This window comes from Hyperolius riggenbachi, chromosome 7 (assembly GCF_040937935.1).
Source record: "Hyperolius riggenbachi isolate aHypRig1 chromosome 7, aHypRig1.pri, whole genome shotgun sequence".
In the NCBI taxonomy this organism is placed as follows: domain Eukaryota; kingdom Metazoa; phylum Chordata; class Amphibia; order Anura; family Hyperoliidae; genus Hyperolius; species Hyperolius riggenbachi.
This window is the reverse complement of record NC_090652.1, coordinates 235361783-235380939: the sequence shown is the minus strand read 5'-3', so window position 1 is coordinate 235380939 and position 19157 is coordinate 235361783. Positions and strand designations below refer to the sequence as shown.

Here is a 19157-nt window from a genome sequence, read left to right as displayed (position 1 = left end):
AACCTTCTCGGTCTTCTACACCAGGTCCCTTACCTTCCGCCAGTCAGGGTCAGTCTAGGCAAGCGCAGTGCTCTCCCTCCATACTGCACAGCCGCGAGACCGAGGAGTCACTGTGTAGGAGTAAAACTGGCCACATCTGGAGGACGTTACGGGACCCATTGCAGATGAAGGCTGAGGATGGCGGCGTGGGAGAGACCTGTGTGGATGGGGCTGGAGGAAGCCCCAAGTATGTATAAATCTTGTTTAATACTTCGGCTTTGAGTCTCTTTAACCTTCCTGGCGGTAAGGGTAAGCCGCGCAGGAGGATTTCTCAGGCCCTGCTGGGCCGATTTGCATAATTTTTTTGCTACACGCAGCTAGCACTTTGCAAGCTGTGTGTGCACTCCGATCGCCGCCGCTACCCGCCGATTCGCCGTGTAAAATAGGTCCTAAAACCTCACTTGTTCCGACCAGCATATGCTCTACTGTAAGGCACTTCCTCATTGTCCTAAGACAAACCTGCACACCTGCACTCCTAGATATTCTAACACACTGCCTCTATGCATTTATTGTATACTAACCCACCTCTTGTTTCCCCCTCCCCCATTCCCATTAGATCGTAAGCTGGCAAGGGCAGGGCTCTCCCCCTTGTGTCTTGGAATTTATTATGCATTTTATTCATCATTTTACTTCATCACCAATACTCCATTTTGTATTTATCTTTTGTCACCAATTCTGTATATGGTGTATACCATTGTCTGATTATATACCCCCCCATGTTAGTTTCTTACTTTGTACACCACCACAGAATATGTTGGCACTTTATAAATCGATAATAAGTTGTCTGGCTGTCAGAGTGATCATGACACAGGTCAGAAGGAAAGGGAGAGAGAGTACTCCTGTGTACCTGACTGGGAGACCAGCATCACGCAGAGCTTTCGCAGTTCCACCAGACGCCACCAAAGAGAGACCAGAAGAGCTCAACTTCTGGGCCAACTCCACCAGACCAGTCTTGTCAGAAACACTGAAGAGAGCTGGGAGAAGAAAAAAAAATGAATTCAGATCTTATCAGATAAATCCCAATTTCTGTCCCCCCCCCATGGCTTGCCCACAATACTGAAAGACAAGAGTGAGATTGGCTCACCGATTTGTTGAGCTGTAAGTTGTTTAAGGGCCCTTTTCCACGAGCAGTTGATAGGTAGTGAAAAGCCTCTCAAACTCACAACTGCATGCTGCTGCTGCCTGGTAACTGCTTGCTGAGAACAGAGTTCAACTGCCCGTGGAAATTGGCCCTAAAGAATCCAGCTGAGATTTTTACTGATTACACAATGGGCTCTATTCTCAAAGACTTCCCGCATGCGGTAAAGCACATGCGGGAAGTTTACGACCAAAATACCGTCAAGTTGAAATTCTCAAAATGTTCCGCATGTTTTTTCCGCATGCGGAAAAAGTGCGGGAGTCATAAAAAATCAATTCTCAAAAATGTTCAGGCGCATCATTTCGTCGTTTACCGATTTTTTTTATCACCTACAAATAGCAGGTGATATATTCCGCATCCCATTGACTTTAATGAAGTGTGGAGGCTTAAGGGCTGTGCTTGGTGGACTTTTTAAACACTTTTTCATGCAACCTTTTTACCGCATGATTCCCGCATGAATAATGGCAGTTTCCGCATCTTTTTTCCCGCATGCAGAAAACATGCGGAAAATATTAGTGAATGAGGAAAAAATGCGGAGTTTACCGCTGGCGGAAATATAGCAGTAAAATTTTGCGGTGTTTTTGCCTGTTAGTGAATAGAGCCCAATGTGCTATTGGGTCAGTCAATTACCTAATATCAAAATAATTCAGCTTGGAAATAGATCAAATGTGACTAAACTTAACAGACTTCGCAGGCCACTGCGCCTGTGTGGCCCTGGCCGTGCGCATCCTTGTTAACATTCCTGTCCTGCGCAGGCACAGTGAGAACCTCATACTGTGCCAGAGCAGAACACACTTGACGGGAACAAGGATGCGAGTGGCCAGGGCCGCACTGGCCCAATTGGAGGATAGTAGAGGACCGGCAAAGGCACAGGATGGCTGCAGGGAGCTTGGGGAAGCCCCATGTGAAGTCTTGTCACTTAAAAGTGAACCTTAACTATGTACTCTGTACAGCGCTGCAGAAGAGGGCAGTCCTGTACAAGTCAATCTCACAGACCATCCAAGATTCTCTTTGGTAATTCATTTGTAGGCATCCATGCTCTATTTCTGATGCTCTACCATTAACAGGCCACTAAATTGACATGTTTAATGCCCTTACTACATTCTAGGGTTAATTTTTAGTCAAGAGAAATTTTTTTGTGAAAGCCAAGTAGGCACCTACAGTACATAGTCTAGGCAGGAATGGTCATCTGTGAAACGCAAACCCAGAAACTTGGAGCAACCAGGGAATTCTGGTCCAGAGAACAGCTGATCTGGCTGCACTGCATATGCAACCCAGCAGCAGCATAAGGGAAGCAGGGTAATATCCTATTAGGTATAACCAATGACATGCAAACAATTCTGAGAGGATGCAGAATTACACAAGTTCTGTATGTAAATGTATGCAGCTTGAAGATGAACCAACTGAGTTCAATATTAAACTTTAGCTTTGATTGGTCCATTTTAAGATACTTAAATCCACGTACAAATTGTGCATAATCAAGCAACATATCAGAAATGCACCCCACACTGACCATTGCTACATCTGATCTACCACCAGTAACAGACTGGAGACTTGCCTGGAGTGTTCATTCATACGATAAAGCTAGCAAAACTCCATGAAGCTGGCCCCCCCTAGTATAAGCACAAATAAAAATTCCAGCACGTTTGGTTCGTGCTTTTTTTTTTCTTCCCCATTTGTGCTGATTGTGCTGATTGTGCTGGGGGGGGGGGAGGGGCGCAGAGTGCCATTATCCTCAGTGTTCTCCCCAGAAATTATTTCCAGCAGGTTGCCATGAAAAAGTAGCCAGGTGGGGTGAGATACGTGAATGCAGGGCTGGTGCTTCTCTGCACAACTCTGCTCACAGCATAGGAGGAAGTGAGCTGATGGCAGCCAGGTGCTCACCAAAACTAGCTGGGTGGAGCACCCAGCTAAAAGAGCCTGGGGAAAACCCTTCTCAAAACAAATGCAGCATAGCTATTACATTTTAAGCACAAATTAGTACTGATGTAGGATGTAGAAAATTAGATTTTTGTTTTGTGCTGATTGTTGGGGGCAAGCTTCATAGAGTGCTTTTAAAACCACACAACCCTCTCCCCCTCAAAAAGGCAACCAGGTGCAACAGCACACCAGAGAGTGCATCAGCTAACACTTTGAGGGCAGAAAAGGGTACCCCATCATCTGCACCACCTTTTAACTCAGGGCCTGGTGCAAATGGAAGCCTAGATCTTTGGCATTCCAATGATGGTTCAATATCACCAGGGGAGTAAATGGAATTCAAACTGGAGGCAACCAAAATCATTGACAGTATATGATTATTAATTGTATTTATAAAGCGCCAACATATTACGCAGCGCTGAACATTAATTTAGGTTACAGACAATATTTAGGGGTGACATACAGCAATATGACAATACAGGAATAATAGAAAACCAGATCACACAGCACAGTATGAGTACAAGGTAATGCTTAGTCACTGGATGGAGCATGGAGATTAGGCAATTTAGGTTCACTCAGATGCATAGCATGGGTTCACAGTAATGAAGGTGCATGATCAGGTAGGACACAAAAGGAGGAGGACCCTGCCCAAAAGCTTACAATCTAGAGGGAGAGGTAGGGACACGAGAGGTAGGGGACCAGAGTTCAGCTGTGGGTTTAGAGCACTTGTGAGGGGTAGCAGGCCAGAGTGAAAGACCACTTTACTTACGGTAAAGTCTTTTCCGGTAGTCATGAGGACAGCACCCCTGGATGAGACTGGTCTCCCTCCCCACTGTGGACAGGAAACTGTTAAAAGAAGAATTTGCATAAGCAATAGGCAGCCACATATAAGATACTACACCTGCCACAGTACCTCAGTTAATAAAAAAGATGACACGGACATTTAATGATGCTTACACAAACTTATTTCTCTCTCCTACCCAAATAAGGGCGGGTTGCAGGGGTGCTGTCCTCATGACTACCGGAAAAGACTTTACCGTAAGTAAAGTGGTCTTTCCCAGAACGTCATTTCGGACAGCACCCCTGGATGAGACGATATACAAGAGATAAAACCTTAGGGTGGGACCACAGCTTGCAAAACTTTCCTTCTGAAGCATAAACCTGCAGACAGATACATTAAGGCGATAGTGCTTTACAAACTTATTGTGACTTGACCAGGTCGCAGCTCTGCAAATCTGATCTATAGAGGTCCCTGCCCTCTCTGCCCAAGAAGTCGAAATTCCTCTTGTGGAATGAGCCATGATAGAATTGAATTGCTCCCCCTGTGTCTGATATGCTAATGAAATAGCCCAAACAAATGTATAATCTGTGTAGGATTTAATTAAGGAAGATTTTTCCCAATCAATGATCCAACCTAAATCTTGTAGTAAGACTATTGTCGTAACAATCTGATCTCTTACCGAATTGGGAGATGTCCCCCAAAACAGAAATTTAAGGTAACCCAAAATGTTAACCTTTCTCTGTTTAAGTATAGCTAGAACCCCAGACATTACCTTCATAAACAACCCTGGAGCTGAGGATAATCCGAAGGGCAAAGCATTAAACTGATACATTCTTACCTCTTCCTCCATCTGGAAGGCAAACCTTAAGCATTATTGAGAAGCCAGATGTATCGGTAATTGAAGATACGCATCTTTTCAGTCTAGAAAGGCTTGGAAATCGTCCTTCTGTAAGAGATGAATAATAGATCAAATCCATCCTGAATTTTCTGTATTTTACCTTCTGGTTTAGACTCTTTAAATTTAGTATGAACTGATAATTTCCCTGTAGCTCCTTTACTAGACAAAACACAGGGTAATAGAATCCCTGTCCTCTGACATTTCGGTACTTTCTCGAATTACCCTTTTTTCTAAACAGGGAAAGGACTTTCGATTGTAGGGCTGAAAACTTTATTTGGTCCTGCAAACGGGGAGTAATGCAAAAGCTCTTAAAAGGAGGCTGGCTGAACTCTATTCTGTAACCCTCCAAAAAAACACCTTAAAGGCTCTTTCCCACTAAGACGTTGCGTTAGATGCGACGCTAAGGTCACATAACGTGCCCCCAACGCAACGCATGTGAGCTTTGAAGTTGGATGCTATTTAGAGCCACGTTATGCGTCTCCTGATGGGTCTGTGATGCGTACTTTTTGACGCTTACTATCGGACGAAAACGGCGCATGCGGCAAAAGACTGTGGAGAGCACATGATCGGAAAACTCCGCATCACCTGCCAGCCAATAAGCGGCCGCTCCAGGAAGTTAACACTGCAGTGCATATTAATTAGTCATGTGGCTGGCCACAACAGCGGACTCTCCTCCTGCAAGAAAAAACAAAAAACACACATTATTGAGCATATGCAAACAGTCTAATGCGGCTAAAACCGTGTATAACGCACAGCATGATGCACTTTCTTTAAACGTCCAGCGTTAGAGTGTAACAACGTGGGCACTGTGAACAGCCCATTGATTTTTCATTACTGTGAGCTGGGCTGCGTTACAAGCTGCTCTAACCTGCGCCTGTAACGTCCCACTGTGAAAGAAGCCTAAATAACCAATATTTTGTGCACTGTAGTTGCCAAGTTTTGAAATTTGCAATTCTCCATCTCACTGGAATACTAGCGTCATTGCTTATCTGACTTCTTGGTAAAAGTGAAGTTGGACTTAGGGCCGGTTTACATTACAAACGCGGACGGCCACGCATGCGGAACGCAACGCGTACGAACGCACGCCATCCGCGTTTGCATGCGTTGCGTGGCTGATCCCATCACTGAAAAGTAAATGGGACAGCCGCGCGTTTTTGCTAAATCTGCGTGCAGCATGCGTTCGGAACGCATGCCGTGTGAACATCAGACAGCGCACTCTATGCACTGTCTGATGTCGTGCGTGTTGGCCTTCTGCACGCGTTTCCAAAACGCAGCTGGAAACGTGTGCAGTCTGAACAGGCCCTTAGGCCTCTGTGACTTGTAGAGAGCCCATCTCCTGCCCTAGAGGACTAGGGATCTGACTTATTCTTAGAAGGAGGGACGAAAGGACCGTTTACTTTGAAAAGGTCCTTTCTTAAGGAATACTATCGATACCCAAGTGTTCTAAAATGACAATGTACAAATAATGTCTAAGTTGCTGTGTAAACATTTTCCTACTTTTCATGTTAAATATCAGAGGAAAAAGCTGTAATTTACTGAGGGTAGGATTAGCCATATTGGGACAAATCAATTGCAGAAGGGGTGTCTACTTCAATGCACAGCCAGAGTTGCATATCGGACTACAGAAGCAAATATCAAACAAACTCTGAAAGCAAAAAACAGTATGAAAAGCTGTAACAATTAGTTACATTTCCTCTGCTCTCTACAGACACTTCAGTCCGAAACAGGACACAGAAGCTGCAGCTGTTCTCTGTCACACACAGTTACACAGAGTTATCTGATCAAGTGTGAGGGGAATTTCCCCTCTTCTCATGGCTCAGAGTCAGTTTTGTCAGTAAAGTTTGAAAGCATTTTGATAACAGTAAACAAAGAGGTTGCTACTAAAATGTATATACCAGTACTTAGCAACACTTCCCAAACAATTCCTGTGTCAATTGAAAATATGTGAATCGATAGAATTCCTTTAACAGGAATACCTTTTTTTTTTTTTTTTATATGTGTCTGCCGTTCTGTCTAGAGGGTTGTCTAACTGACTCAAACAGCAGACCCCCTTCACAAGGTACACCACATAACTTGATTTTGAAGAATTGTCATCCTTCCAAGTTTATACCCATACACCTCTTCTGGCTGAATTGACTAATGCCGTAGTTGTGGCCATAAGTTTAACCGTATCATCTGAAGCGTCCACTAGATGATTGGAAGCATTCCAAACTTTAGGGAAATCATTCAAAATTTCCCAGAAATCCTCAAAAAAGGTAGGTCAGCTTTGTTTGATACCCTTGAAAAATATGGATCTAACTTCAAAACTTTTCCTAGATTATCCCACTCCTTAATCCTAATCTTAAGAGTAGAATGGACTGGAATAAGCCGAGAATGAGGATCCGCCAAACTCTCATACATTTGACCAAAGGCGTCAAAGATTTCTGCTCAGACTTAATACCTATTAGTAAGTCTTTCATTAATTCAGGAAAAAAACATTGCGGTTAGGGCTTTTTTTCTACTATGAAATGCGATCGCAACCGCATTTGCGATCCCAATCGCACTTCAATTTCCACTATGCGATTGCGCTACTATACTTATAGTACAGCTCAATTGCATACAATGCAGGAGGAAGACGATTGTGCATTGTCCAAATCGCATCGCAATCAGATTGCACTAATGGAAATTGCTGCTGCAGTTTCCATTAGTTTAACGAGTCAAGTTCTTTTAAACAATCTATTTAATTGCTGCAGCTTAGAAGAACTTCAAGAATGTTACACATGCAGGCTTTCTGATGTGAAAATTATCTGAAAACAGGTATTCAAGGGGTTAAAAACACAGCCTGGGTATTCCCTGCTCACATTTGCCTGCTTTAATTCTTATTAATTAACCTTCAGTGACCTGTGTTGTGATAATCTCCGCACAAGGTGTTAATTTCTGGCACCTGCTCAGGAATTATAAATTTTCATGCGGACACAGGTTTTATGAATGCACACTTTACTAAATGGTGGGTAAAGTCAGCTGTTTTGAGCATTACCGCATGCAGGAATGCTTAATAAATAGAGGCCTATGTCTCTTGGAAGCAGGAGGCATAGTTAGAGGTGCAGACAACATAGGAGATGATGGATTAGCTATAACAGGTAGATAAGCCATAGCAGTACTAGTCCCAGGCCCATCTGAAGCAGCTGAGGCGGTAGAAGCAATAGCAGAATCTTTAATTTCCTATTGCTGTGGACCTTCTCTGTACAATACTGGCACAATTTCCATTCAGAGTTGCCAATCCATGCTGACTGGACTGAGTAGAAGATCTTTCAGACTTTTCAACCTTCTCAGTCTTATGTCTTATGGGGTATAAAACATAATAAACGATAGCCAGCTATTAGACAAATCCCTCTATACATAACATACATCCAGGCAAGCAGAAGAAACATAATCACATCTACTTGCCAGAGAGGGATCCTGGGCAGATTCAGCAGATTGTGCAGGAGCTGACCCAGAGGCGTCCTCCATGATCTCAGTCACAAACCAGAGTGCATCATGGACTCTACAAACTTATACCTGTGCTGCTGATTTGATGCAGCTGATCCAATTATGCAAGCGGCCCCTGCCGGCTAAGCATATGCTTAATCAGCTTCTTACCTTAAGGAATCAGCTGTATGCTGATTCCTAATCACCGCCGCGGCCCCTGCCGCCCGGCTCAGACTTCAGATCACGCGGGACGCCAGCGCGTGACTACCTCCGGTTCAACCGGAAGTGAACTCTCTCCAATGCACGCACATGCGCGCATAAAGTTGCTGCCTCCGATGGAGAAGCCTCCTCCACGCTGCAGGGCTCCTGACTGTTCACTGAACAGTGCTGCTTGGAGCCCTGGAAAACGCTGCCCCTGCCGCCTGACATGGATAGCACTCCTGGAGACCTCTCCCATGCATCCCGTCCGGGACAGGAAACTAAACTGAGGTACTGTGGCAGGTGTAGTATCTTATATGTGGCTGCCTATTGCTTATGCAAATTCTTCTTTTAACAGTTTCCTGTCCACAGTGGGGAGGGAGACCAGTCTCATCCAGGGGTGCTGTCCGAAATGACGTTCTGGGAAAAGGTGAGTTTTGAGGGCTTTCTTGAAGATGTTTAAGGAGGGGGCTGCCCTAATGGGTGGAGGTAGGGAGTTCCATAGTGTTGGAGCAGCTCTTGAGAAGTCCTGGAGGCGCGTACATCAAAAAAGGGCATCGGGAAAAAAGGGCGCGTGGTGTAAACGATAAACAGTATTATCGTTTATTGAAATATTGTGTAAAATTTCGTTTACAAATAGTGTTTTAAGAATTTATAAATCACTAAATAATGTGTATCAGATCGGCAATTCTTAAAACGTTAATTTTCCCTATTTCTAAACTGCAACTTATATTTACGTTTATTAAAAACCCTCCCTGTACCTATCCCTAAACCTAAGACCCCCCTGTTGGTGCCTAAACCTAAGACCCCCCTGTTGGTGCCTAAACCTAAGACCCCCCTGTTGGTGCCTAAACCTAAGACCCCCCTGTTGGTGCCTAAACCTAAGACCCCCCTGTTGGTGCCTAAACCTAAGACCCCCCTGTTGGTGCCTAAACCTAAGACCCCCCCTGTTGGTGCCTAAACCTAAGACCCCCCCTGTTGGTGCCTAAACCTAAGACCCCCCCTGTTGGTGCCTAAACCTAAGACCCCCCCTGTTGGTGCCTAAACCTAAGACCCCCCCTGTTGGTGCCTAAACCTAAGACCCCCCCCTGTTGGTGCCTAAACCTAAGACCCCCCCCTGTTGGTGCCTAAACCTAAGACCCCTCTGTTGGTGCCTAAACCTAAGACCCCTCTGTTGGTGCCTAAACCTAAGACCCCCCTGTTGGTGCCTAAACCTAAGACCCCCCTGTTGGTGCCTAAACCTAAGACCCCCCTGTTGGTGCCTAAACCTAAGACCCCCCTGTTGGTGCCTAAACCTAAGACCCCCTATGGATAATAATGTTTTACAGACATTAATAAATAAAAAATGTAAATAAAAAAATGTAATTAATTTTTTTGGGTGGATAATAATGTTTTAGAAATGTTTTAGAACTAGTGATTTAGTATCTTCATAAACGTTATTCGTCACGGGCTCATTTTGTAAAGTTAAATCATCACAAACCGTTATAAATCCTTAAAAATCTCCGGGCGCCGTTTGTTAAAACGTTAATCTCTGGCGCCTTTTTTTCCCTGTTCGGCGCCCATTAAACGATAATCTCCGGCGCCCTTTTTGTCCACTTGTCTCATGCGCCCAAATCTCCTGCTTCCCCTGGAGGCGTGCATGAGACTGGGTGATGCGGGGGGCGGTTAGGCGAAGTTCATTGGAAGAGCGGAGTGAGCGGCTAGGTGTGTACCTCTGAGTAAGATCGGAAATGTAGGTTGGACAGGTTTTGTGGACAGATTTGTAGGTCAGACACAGTATCTTGAATTTGATTCTGGACTGGATAGGAAGCCAGTGGAGGGATTCTAGGAGGGGATCTGCCGTGGTGGAGCGATGGGAGCAGTGGATAATTCTGGCTGCCGCATTCATGATGGACTGCAGTGGCGCTATTCGGGTCATAGGGAGACCAGACAGCAGGGCATTGCAGTAGTCAAGGCGGGAAATTATGAGGGCATGGATGAGGAGTTTGGTGGTGGCAGAGGTCAGGAAAGGGCGAATCTTACAGATGTTACGAAGGTGGAAGTTGCAGGACTTTGTGAGGATTTGGATGTGGGAAGTGAAGGAGAGTGCGGAGTCCAGGGTGACACCCAGACAACGGGCTTGAGAGGTAGGGCGAATGGTAGTGTGGTTAACAGTGACATGCACATCTGGAAGGTTCGTGGATGGCCGGGGTGGGAAGATCATAAATTCCGTTTTGTCTAGATTTAGTTTCAGGAACCTAGCGGACATCCAGGAGGAGATGGCTGATAGGCAGGAGGAGACCTTGTCCATGGTAGTGGTGGATGTCAGGGGTGTGGAGGTAGATCTGGGTGTCATCTGCATACAGATGATAGTTAAAACCCATGGAGGAGATAACCTTGCCAATGGTGGATGTGTATAGGGTGAACAGTAGGGGGCCAAGGACCGAACCTTGGGGGACTCCCACCGAGAGGTGGTTGGGGGTGGACGAGGACTCATTGAAGGCGGCCGTGAAGGAGCGGTTGGAGAGGTAGGATGAAAGCCAGGACAGGGCGAGATCGTGAATGCCCAAGGACTGGATGGACTGGAGGAGTAGGGGATGATCGGTACTTATCCGTTAGCCAGGCGCATCCTCTAGGTGGCGACAAAACTCCACCAGAGTTACAGCTTTCCCTACTATCCATGTCGGCCTGGAGGGGGAATAGTAATTAGCGCCACCTGCCGGATGTGCCCGGCTAACGGATAAGTACCGATGATCTACTGTGTCAAAAGCTGCTGAAAGGTCAAGGAGGAGGAGAATGGAGTATTTACCTTCAGCTTTAGCTAAGGCAAAGTCATTGACCACTTTGGTGAGAGCAGTTTTGGTTGAGTGGGCAGGCCGAAATCCAGATTGCAGTGGGTCTAGGATTGAGTTGGCATTGAGGTACTGGGTCAGGAGTTTGTGAACCAGACGCTCCAGGAGTTTTGAGGCAAAGGGGAGGAGGGAGATAGGACGGTAGTTGGAGGGTAGCGAGGGGTCGAGGGAGGGTTTCTTGAGCAGGGGTAGTACAGTGGCCTGCTTGAAGTCTGAGGGGAAGGTGCCTGTGGATAGGGAGAGGTTGAACAGGGTAGTGAGGACTGGGGCCAATTCCGTGAAGTGAGGCAGGAGTAAATCAGAAGGGATGGGATCAAGGGGCGAAGTAGTGGTATGGAAAGTCTGCAGTAGGTAGTTGACTTCCTCGGTGGTAGTAGGAGTGAAGGTTGTGAGGGGAGGATAGGGTGGAGGAGGAGCTGGTTGGGAGGGGGTGGGAGGTGAAGATTGGAGATTGGATATTTCTTGGCGGATGGAGAATAATATACACTTATGCATTACACAGTGACAATTTTGGTAGCCTCCTGTTCAGAGACATTTAATTTACCTCATGACACATGATTAATCTAGAAGTACTGAGCCATTACTGTGCAACATCACATGGCAGAGCATGACTTGTACTGTATGGTATAATCAGTTTACCACTAAATAGTGTCACAGGGCCTGATTTGCTACGCTTCTTGCGCAGGAGAACACGATACCCAGACTGGATACTTTACAAACCACATCTAGCAAACGCTTAATGCTGGGTACATACAAAGCAATTTCCTATCTGATCAATGCGTAATCTAACAGGAATTCACATCATGTGCTCATGTCCAAACTGCTTCCAATCAATAACCGGATCAATTTTCCCATAACTTTGGAATATTGATCTAGTGATTGAAAAGGAGCAGATTGGACATAAGCCTCCAATGCCCATCAGTTGGGGAATTGCATTGTGAGTACCCAGCATTAAATAGGGACTCATCAGATCACAGGGAGCAGTGCTTAATTATTATGTAGCACATGGTAGTCACAGCAAAAACTTTAGGTGTTGGACAGATTTAATAAGTTCCATTTTAAAGCTGCAAGGGCACATGTTCACCACTATTTCAGCTTTCACTAAGATCTGATATGACCCCAGTAAGTCTTTCAAAGATTAAGCTACCTACATTTTTCCGAACCAACCACCATTTCCATCCTGAATCCCCACCAAAGTTGTGTTCTGGAACATCACTGAAAGTCACTTGGTTCTAGTATTTTGGTTGAAAAGGTCTAATGATAGAGAACGGATTCAAACACATTATTAGCTCAGACAGTAATCATTTTTGGGTGGAAAGTAGGGGAACCGTATATAAAAAGTAACAAGAGACAAGGGATGGAGTTCCTGCGTAGCGGGGAAGAGACGAAACCTGCAGGTGTGATGATCACAGTTCTGACTGGTGATGGAAGCTGACAGAAGGTAAAGACAGTAACGAGACAGAGCAGATCCTACTCACCCACCGCAGCCATCTCTACACGCAGGAAGCGGCGCACACGTGGGTACAGACAATCGGCCCAGCAGCAGAGCAGACTGGCGGGGATAATCAAAACGTCACACAGAGAGGCCGGGCTTTATTAAAAAGGTAAGGTTAGGGGCGTGGCGCCGTGTGACAGCTGCTGTCAGTCAGAGTAGTGGGCGGTCTGCGCACATGTGGCCAGCGGCCAGCTCTGGTTTTGAACTCTGGCGTAATCTCTCTGCCTCACTCAATAATACAGGGGCTGTCTGCGCGTAGAGCGTGGCTTAGCGCAAAGGCGGAAGAATCAGTGCAACATTGGTCTGGAGATTGGAACAAGTGTTTCTCTAGATTATTATTATTATTATAGTATGCATATACCTGTATCAATCACTGCCCTTGCCATGGTACCCACAGTTGTGTTTGATGCTTGTGACCGTTCACACTGCAGGGAAAAACGCTGTGCTTACTGGAACACAACAACCAAAAACAATGGTAAATGCATCCTTATTAATATGATGCGCTTACATTGTCAATCGGAATGCACGATGCGACCGCAAATGTGAAATGCCCTACCCGCTGCATTTTTCGCAGCTGGATCGCAAACATAATAAGCCTACCATCTGTTTCCTATAGACTTCCTGCCGCAAGAAAAACGCATACCTTAATTAGAGCCTGTTCACACAGACACTTAGCGGCGTTTACAAGTATGCGGGACTTGTCGGTTAAATGTATGTTCCCATTCAAGTGAATGGGAGCGTTTAACATCACGCGGTTACCGTCGATTGCGCAAACGCGGCATTCTGACCCTGATTTTCTTCGTCGTTTCAGGCGACCTTGGACGCCTCATCAGGCCTCTAGGGTTGATTCACCACTGCGTCTTCATGTCCCCTTGTGAGGACGAAAACCGCAGACGGACGCAGACGATTGCTGCAGAAATGCCCCCGAACGAGATGCTGCGAGACAGACGAGAAGTTGGAAACTGCCTGTCTGAACCTAAACGGTCCCATTCAAGTGAATGGGAGCATTTAACATTGCACAATTACTGTCGATTGCGCAAACGCGGCTTTCTGAACCCAATTTTCCCCGTTGTTTCAGGCGACCCTGGACGCCTCATGCGGCTTCTAGGATCAATTCACCGCCGCGTCTTCATCCACCGATCGCGACGGGAGAAAAGCCATAGAAATAGCTATAGAAAAAGCTATAGAAATGTTATTGTATTGTATATCTAATGGTCCAATAATGCAGTTAGAACGATTTCCAATAGATTTCATTCTGAAATCTATTGAAAATCTGTTCCTAGTATGTGGCACACATCAGATAGATTCCTGTCAGATTCGACTTGACAGGCATCTGACAGAAATCTATGTGATGGTCGAGTCTGCTGCAAATCTATAAAGGTGGCCATACACTGGTCGATGTGCCATTAGATCGACCAGCTGACAGATCCCTATCTGATCGAATCTGATCAGAGAGGGATCGTATGGCTGCCTTTACTGCAAACAGATTGTGAATCGATTTCAGCCTGAAACCGATTCACCATCTGCTGAGCTGCTCCTGCCGCCTGTCCCCCCCCCCCCCGTATACATTACCTGATGCTGGCTCCCGGGCATCTTCTCCGCACTGCACGGCTCTGTTCCGGCTCCATTACGGCGCTTCCTGTGTTACTCCGTGACCAGGAAGTTCAAATAGAGCGCCCTCTATTTGAACTTCCTGGTCACTGCAGTGACACAGGAAGCGCCGGGATGGATGGAGCCGGAACAGAGCCGTGCAGCGTGGAGAAGACGCCCGGGAGCCAGCCTCAGGTAATGTATACTTGATCGGATCGGCCGCCGCTAGCGACGCGCACTTTACCCGCGGGCGATCGAGGGTAATTTCCCGCACGGCGCGATCGACGGACCGATCCGATTTCGGGAGGAAATCGGATCGGCGGCTGCGTTTACCGCAAACGATTGGCAGCAGATTCGATCCCAGGATCGAATGTGCTGTCGAAACGGCCGGGAATCGAGCCAGTGTATGGCCTGCTTAAGTGTTTGGCCACTTTAAGCATTCAATTATGTCCAAAGCAGTAGAGGACAATCTGTTCAATATGTTGTCCCAAAGTCATTGTCCCAGTCTTCCTGAAGAGCTGGGGTCTAGGACACTTGCACACATGTGGGGCAGTTTGGGTGTTTGTAGGTTTATGAAGGGTGAAATCAAAGGTGCCAGAACATCTGTGCCTATAGGCTCCTGTGAGGTAAATCTGGTCCTGACAGGTTGTGAATCGATTTATTGCTGAAATGTGTGCAGTGTATGTGCAGCCAATAGATCCCTCTCTGATCAGATCAGATCCCTTCTCTGATCAGAGAGGGATCTATCTGTTGGTCGATCTGGTGGCAATTGACCAGTGCATGGCAGCCTTTAGATAGCTGTAGGTGATACCTGCTGAGTTGTCTATAGACTTGGTTACTTAATGAAACAATGGCCTTACTGGAAACTTCTGTAGCCTCAGATAAGACCTATTGTGAGCCAGGTTTTTCTGGAAGCTTCTGTGTAATGTCTATAATACTGGGCATACACGGCTCATTTTTGAGCCATTAAAGTGAACCTTAAAGTGAATGGGAACCGCATTTTAAAAAATGAGACAGATACTTACCCAAAGAGAGGGAAGGCTCTGGGTCGTATACAGCCTTCCCGCTCCTCTCCTGGTCCCCTCGTTCCGGTGCTGGCTCGCCCGGTAGCAGTATTTGACTAAATTAGTCAAATACTGCTTTACCTGGCCGAAGGAGGCTTCAGAAGTCTTCAGGGAGCCCGAGTGCTCCTGAAGAAGGGCCGCCCTGTACTGCACCTGCGCAAGCACGCTCTCTTGCACGCTCACGCCTGTGCAGTATGGAGCCGCACGTCTTCGGGAGGACACGGCTCCCGAAGATTTCCAAATACGCATTCGGCGGGGGATTGAAATGGGGGGGGGGGGGGCAGCACAGGATAGAGAGCACAGAGAGAGGAGATGGAAGGCTCTATACGACCCAGAGCCTTCCCTCTCCTTAGGTAAGTATTTGCTTCATTTTTTTTAAAATGCGGTTCCCATTCACTTTAAAGGGGAACTGAAGAGAGAGGTATTTGGAGGCTGTCATGTTTATTTCCTTTTGAGCAATACCAGTTGCCTGGCAGCCTTGCTGATCCTCTGCCTCTAATACTATTAACCATAGCCCCTGAACAAGCATTCAGCAGATCAGGTGTTTCAGTGGTTCAGACTTTAAAGTCAGATCTGACAAGACTAGCTGCATGCTTGTTTCTGGTTTTATTCAGATACTACTGCAGAGAAATAGATTAGCAGGGTTGCCAGGCAACTGGTATTGATTAAAAGGAAATAAACACGACAGCCTCCATATAGCTCTCTCTTCAGTTCCCCTTTAAGTTACTCACCTGGGGCTTCCCTCAGCCCCCTGCAGCTGTCCGGTGCCCTCGCAGCCTCGCTCCGTTCCTCCTCTCCCCGCCGGCGGCTACTTCCGGTTTCGGCGACAGGCGCCGACAGGCTGGGAACGCGAGTGATTCTTCGCGTTCCCAGCCAAGGCCACAATAGCAGTATAGAGGGTGCTATTGCGGCCGGGAACGCGAAGAATCACTCGCGTTCCCAGCCTGTCTGCGCCTGTCGCCGGCGGGGAGAGGAGGATCGGAGCGAGGCTGCGAGGGCACCGGACAGCTGCAGGGGGCTGAGGGAAGCCCCAGGTGAGTAAAACTCTTTTTTTTTTTACTTAAGGTTCACTTTAAGTTGGCTCAATAGATAATTTCCAACTTCTTCGATCTCCCGCTCAAATGTTTCGCTGCTCGATTCCAGATTGCAGTGAATAGAAAAAGATAACAAAAATTAGCGGAAGATAAGAAAATTGACTGCGGTGAAACGATCGAGCAGGAGAATCGAGCGGCAAAAACGAACCGTGTATGCCCAGCATCTTCCAGCCCCATAAGCTCGGGGGCGTTGAGGCCGACCTCCTGCGGTACCCCTTTCAGCCACGGTGAGCCCCTGTAACGGGCTCAGTTGAAGCCAGTCTGTGTGTTCTGCCCATGCGCGGATCTACTGCGCATGCACAGTAGACCTGGACTGACGTAACTGATCCTGTTACCGGGGCTCACCACGACTGAATGGAAGACTGCAGGAGGACGGCGAGGGACGCATCCGTGCTTATGGGGCTGGAGGAAGCCCCAGGTAAGTAAAAAAACTGCCTTATGACTCATCTATGAGTCTCTTTAAGAGATTTGGATATGCACCTTACAAAGTATTCCAGCTCCCCACAGGAACTTAAATGACAATTTTTTCAGTTTTGACAATCGTTTCTATTTTCAAAGGTGTGGAGTTGCCATGGGGCAAAAATTTCACCCTCACTCGCTAACCTCTATATGGAGTGGTGAGAGGAGCTCCACATTTTTGGAGCTGGAAACCCTTTTAGCGTCTGCATAATTTGATACGGTCGCTACATTGACGATGATTTAAGGAGGCTCCTCATCTGAACTGGATGCATTTCTTAAACCATGTTAACGCGCAATCCCGATGGGAGAATTTATTAGAGTGAAGCACAATTGTTTGAATCCGGATTTGTATAGTCTGGTTGAGAAGCGTCTGTCTGATAGAGATTACCTCCATGGATAATTTCAGTTGGATAGCAAGTAGGATGGATGGACAGTCGCTCATTGGTTCTGGTCACTCCAGACAGGAGGGGGTGAAGGGAAACCCTATTTTTACTACTTACAGCATAGAGTATAATAAAATAACTGAAATTATACAAACCGGTGTTACATGCAGATGGTAAGATTCATGAGGTTATTGATCGAGGTAGCAAATGTTCCTCTAGAAGGGCCTTGTTGGTCCCTAGATTTTTGTGATGGCTTTCGAGAATGTCCCGACAGACCTGGCTCATGCTGGCCTGGGTACACGCTATGAGATTTTATGGTCGCTTTACTGTCAGATCGATTATTTCCAACATGTCCGATTTGCTTTCCGATCGATTTCCGAGCATTTTCAGATTGATTTCCTATTAAAGTTAACTGAAATCGATCGGAAAATGCTCAGAAATCGATTGGAAAGCAAATTGGACACATTGGAAATAATCGATCTGACAGTAAATCGACCATAAAATCTCATAGTGTGTACCCAGCATTAGACATTTTGGTTCCTACAAAATACAGGTACCTCACATGCAAATATTGCCATCTGCATGTAAATGCAAAGTCTTGTCACTTCATATTCAAGCGGCCAGACCTCTCATTTAAAACAATACATGAATTGTGATACCAAAAACGTTATTTATGTAGTCAGTTGTGAAATTTGCAGGATACAATATGTTAGGTGTTCAAATCGCCCCCTCAGACAGAGAATTGCTGAGCATTATATAGGTGTGAACTTTTTAGTATAGGTAGTCCTCGGTTAACGAACGAGATAGGGACTGTAGGCTCGTTCTTAATCTGAATCCATCCTTAAGTCGGAACGCTGTTCCTTCTCTGTCCCCTGTGCTTCCAGTGTCCCCCTCTGTGTCTCCGTGTGCCTCCTGTGCCCCCTAATGCAGAGTATGCGCAGCAGAAGCTCATCCTCATCCATGGCAGCCTCGGGCCAATCAGCGGCGTCTTCTCTCCCTTCACCATTCCTCCCAGCGGCTTCACTAGTAGCGTCGCGTAATGACACAATCAGAAGGAGCCGCGTGGGCTCTTTTTGATTTCGCCATTACGCGACGCTAGGGAAGCCGCTGGGAGGAGCATTGAGGGGAAAGAGGACGCTGCTGATTGGCCCGGAGCCACCATGGATGAGGTGAGACTTGTAGTCGCTTCTGCTGCGCATACTCTGCATTAGGAAAGGGGGCACAAGAGGTAGTCCCCGGGCTGCGTGATGTCATCGTGGCGGGTCGGCGGGCGTTCGTATTGGCGGGTTGTTCGTAAGTCGGGCGTTCGTAACCCATGGACTACCTGTAATGCATAAAGGTAAGGACCAGACACAATCTGCTAACCTGTCCCCAGATGTGCATGCTCTAACAATATGCCAATCAGATGTAAATAGACTCTTCAAAAGACAAAACACTAGGAAAGCAATGGGGCCAGACACTGTCTCTGTGAAATGCTTGAATCTCTGTGCCGATCAATTAGCACCTGTATTCACAGACATATTCAAAGCATCTCTAGAACTCTCAATTGTTCCTGCCTGTTTTAAAAGCTCAACTATTGTACCAATTCCCAAAAAAACAAAACCTACATTATTAAATGATAACAGGCCTGTTGCCCTGACATTATTGGTCATGAAAGCATTTGAAAAACTGATAATGACTTATCTGAAACCTATCACAAATCCCCTGCTGGACTGTTTGCAATTCGCCTACAGGCCTAATAGATCCGCAGACGATGCCGTGAACATGTGTATGCATTATGTACTACAGCATCTAGACACCCCAGGAACCTACACCAGGATTTT

At 46.4% G+C, this 19157-nt stretch overlaps 2 protein-coding genes across 2 annotated transcripts in view; both read right to left on the bottom strand.

The window, feature by feature from the left end:
- Positions 1-12824, bottom strand: part of ATIC (5-aminoimidazole-4-carboxamide ribonucleotide formyltransferase/IMP cyclohydrolase) — a 52415-nt gene extending 39591 nt beyond the window's left edge. The window contains exons 1-2 of the mRNA XM_068245400.1: positions 12728-12824; positions 887-1013 (exon numbers count right to left, since the gene is read on the bottom strand). Of these exons, the coding sequence (XP_068101501.1) occupies positions 887-1013; positions 12728-12740 (140 nt within the window). The 5' untranslated portion in view covers positions 12741-12824. The remainder of the gene's footprint in view (positions 1-886; positions 1014-12727) is intronic.
- LOC137524900 (uncharacterized) overlaps positions 1-19157 on the bottom strand; it is a 366090-nt gene that overhangs the window by 38588 nt on the left and 308345 nt on the right. The window lies entirely within an intron of this gene.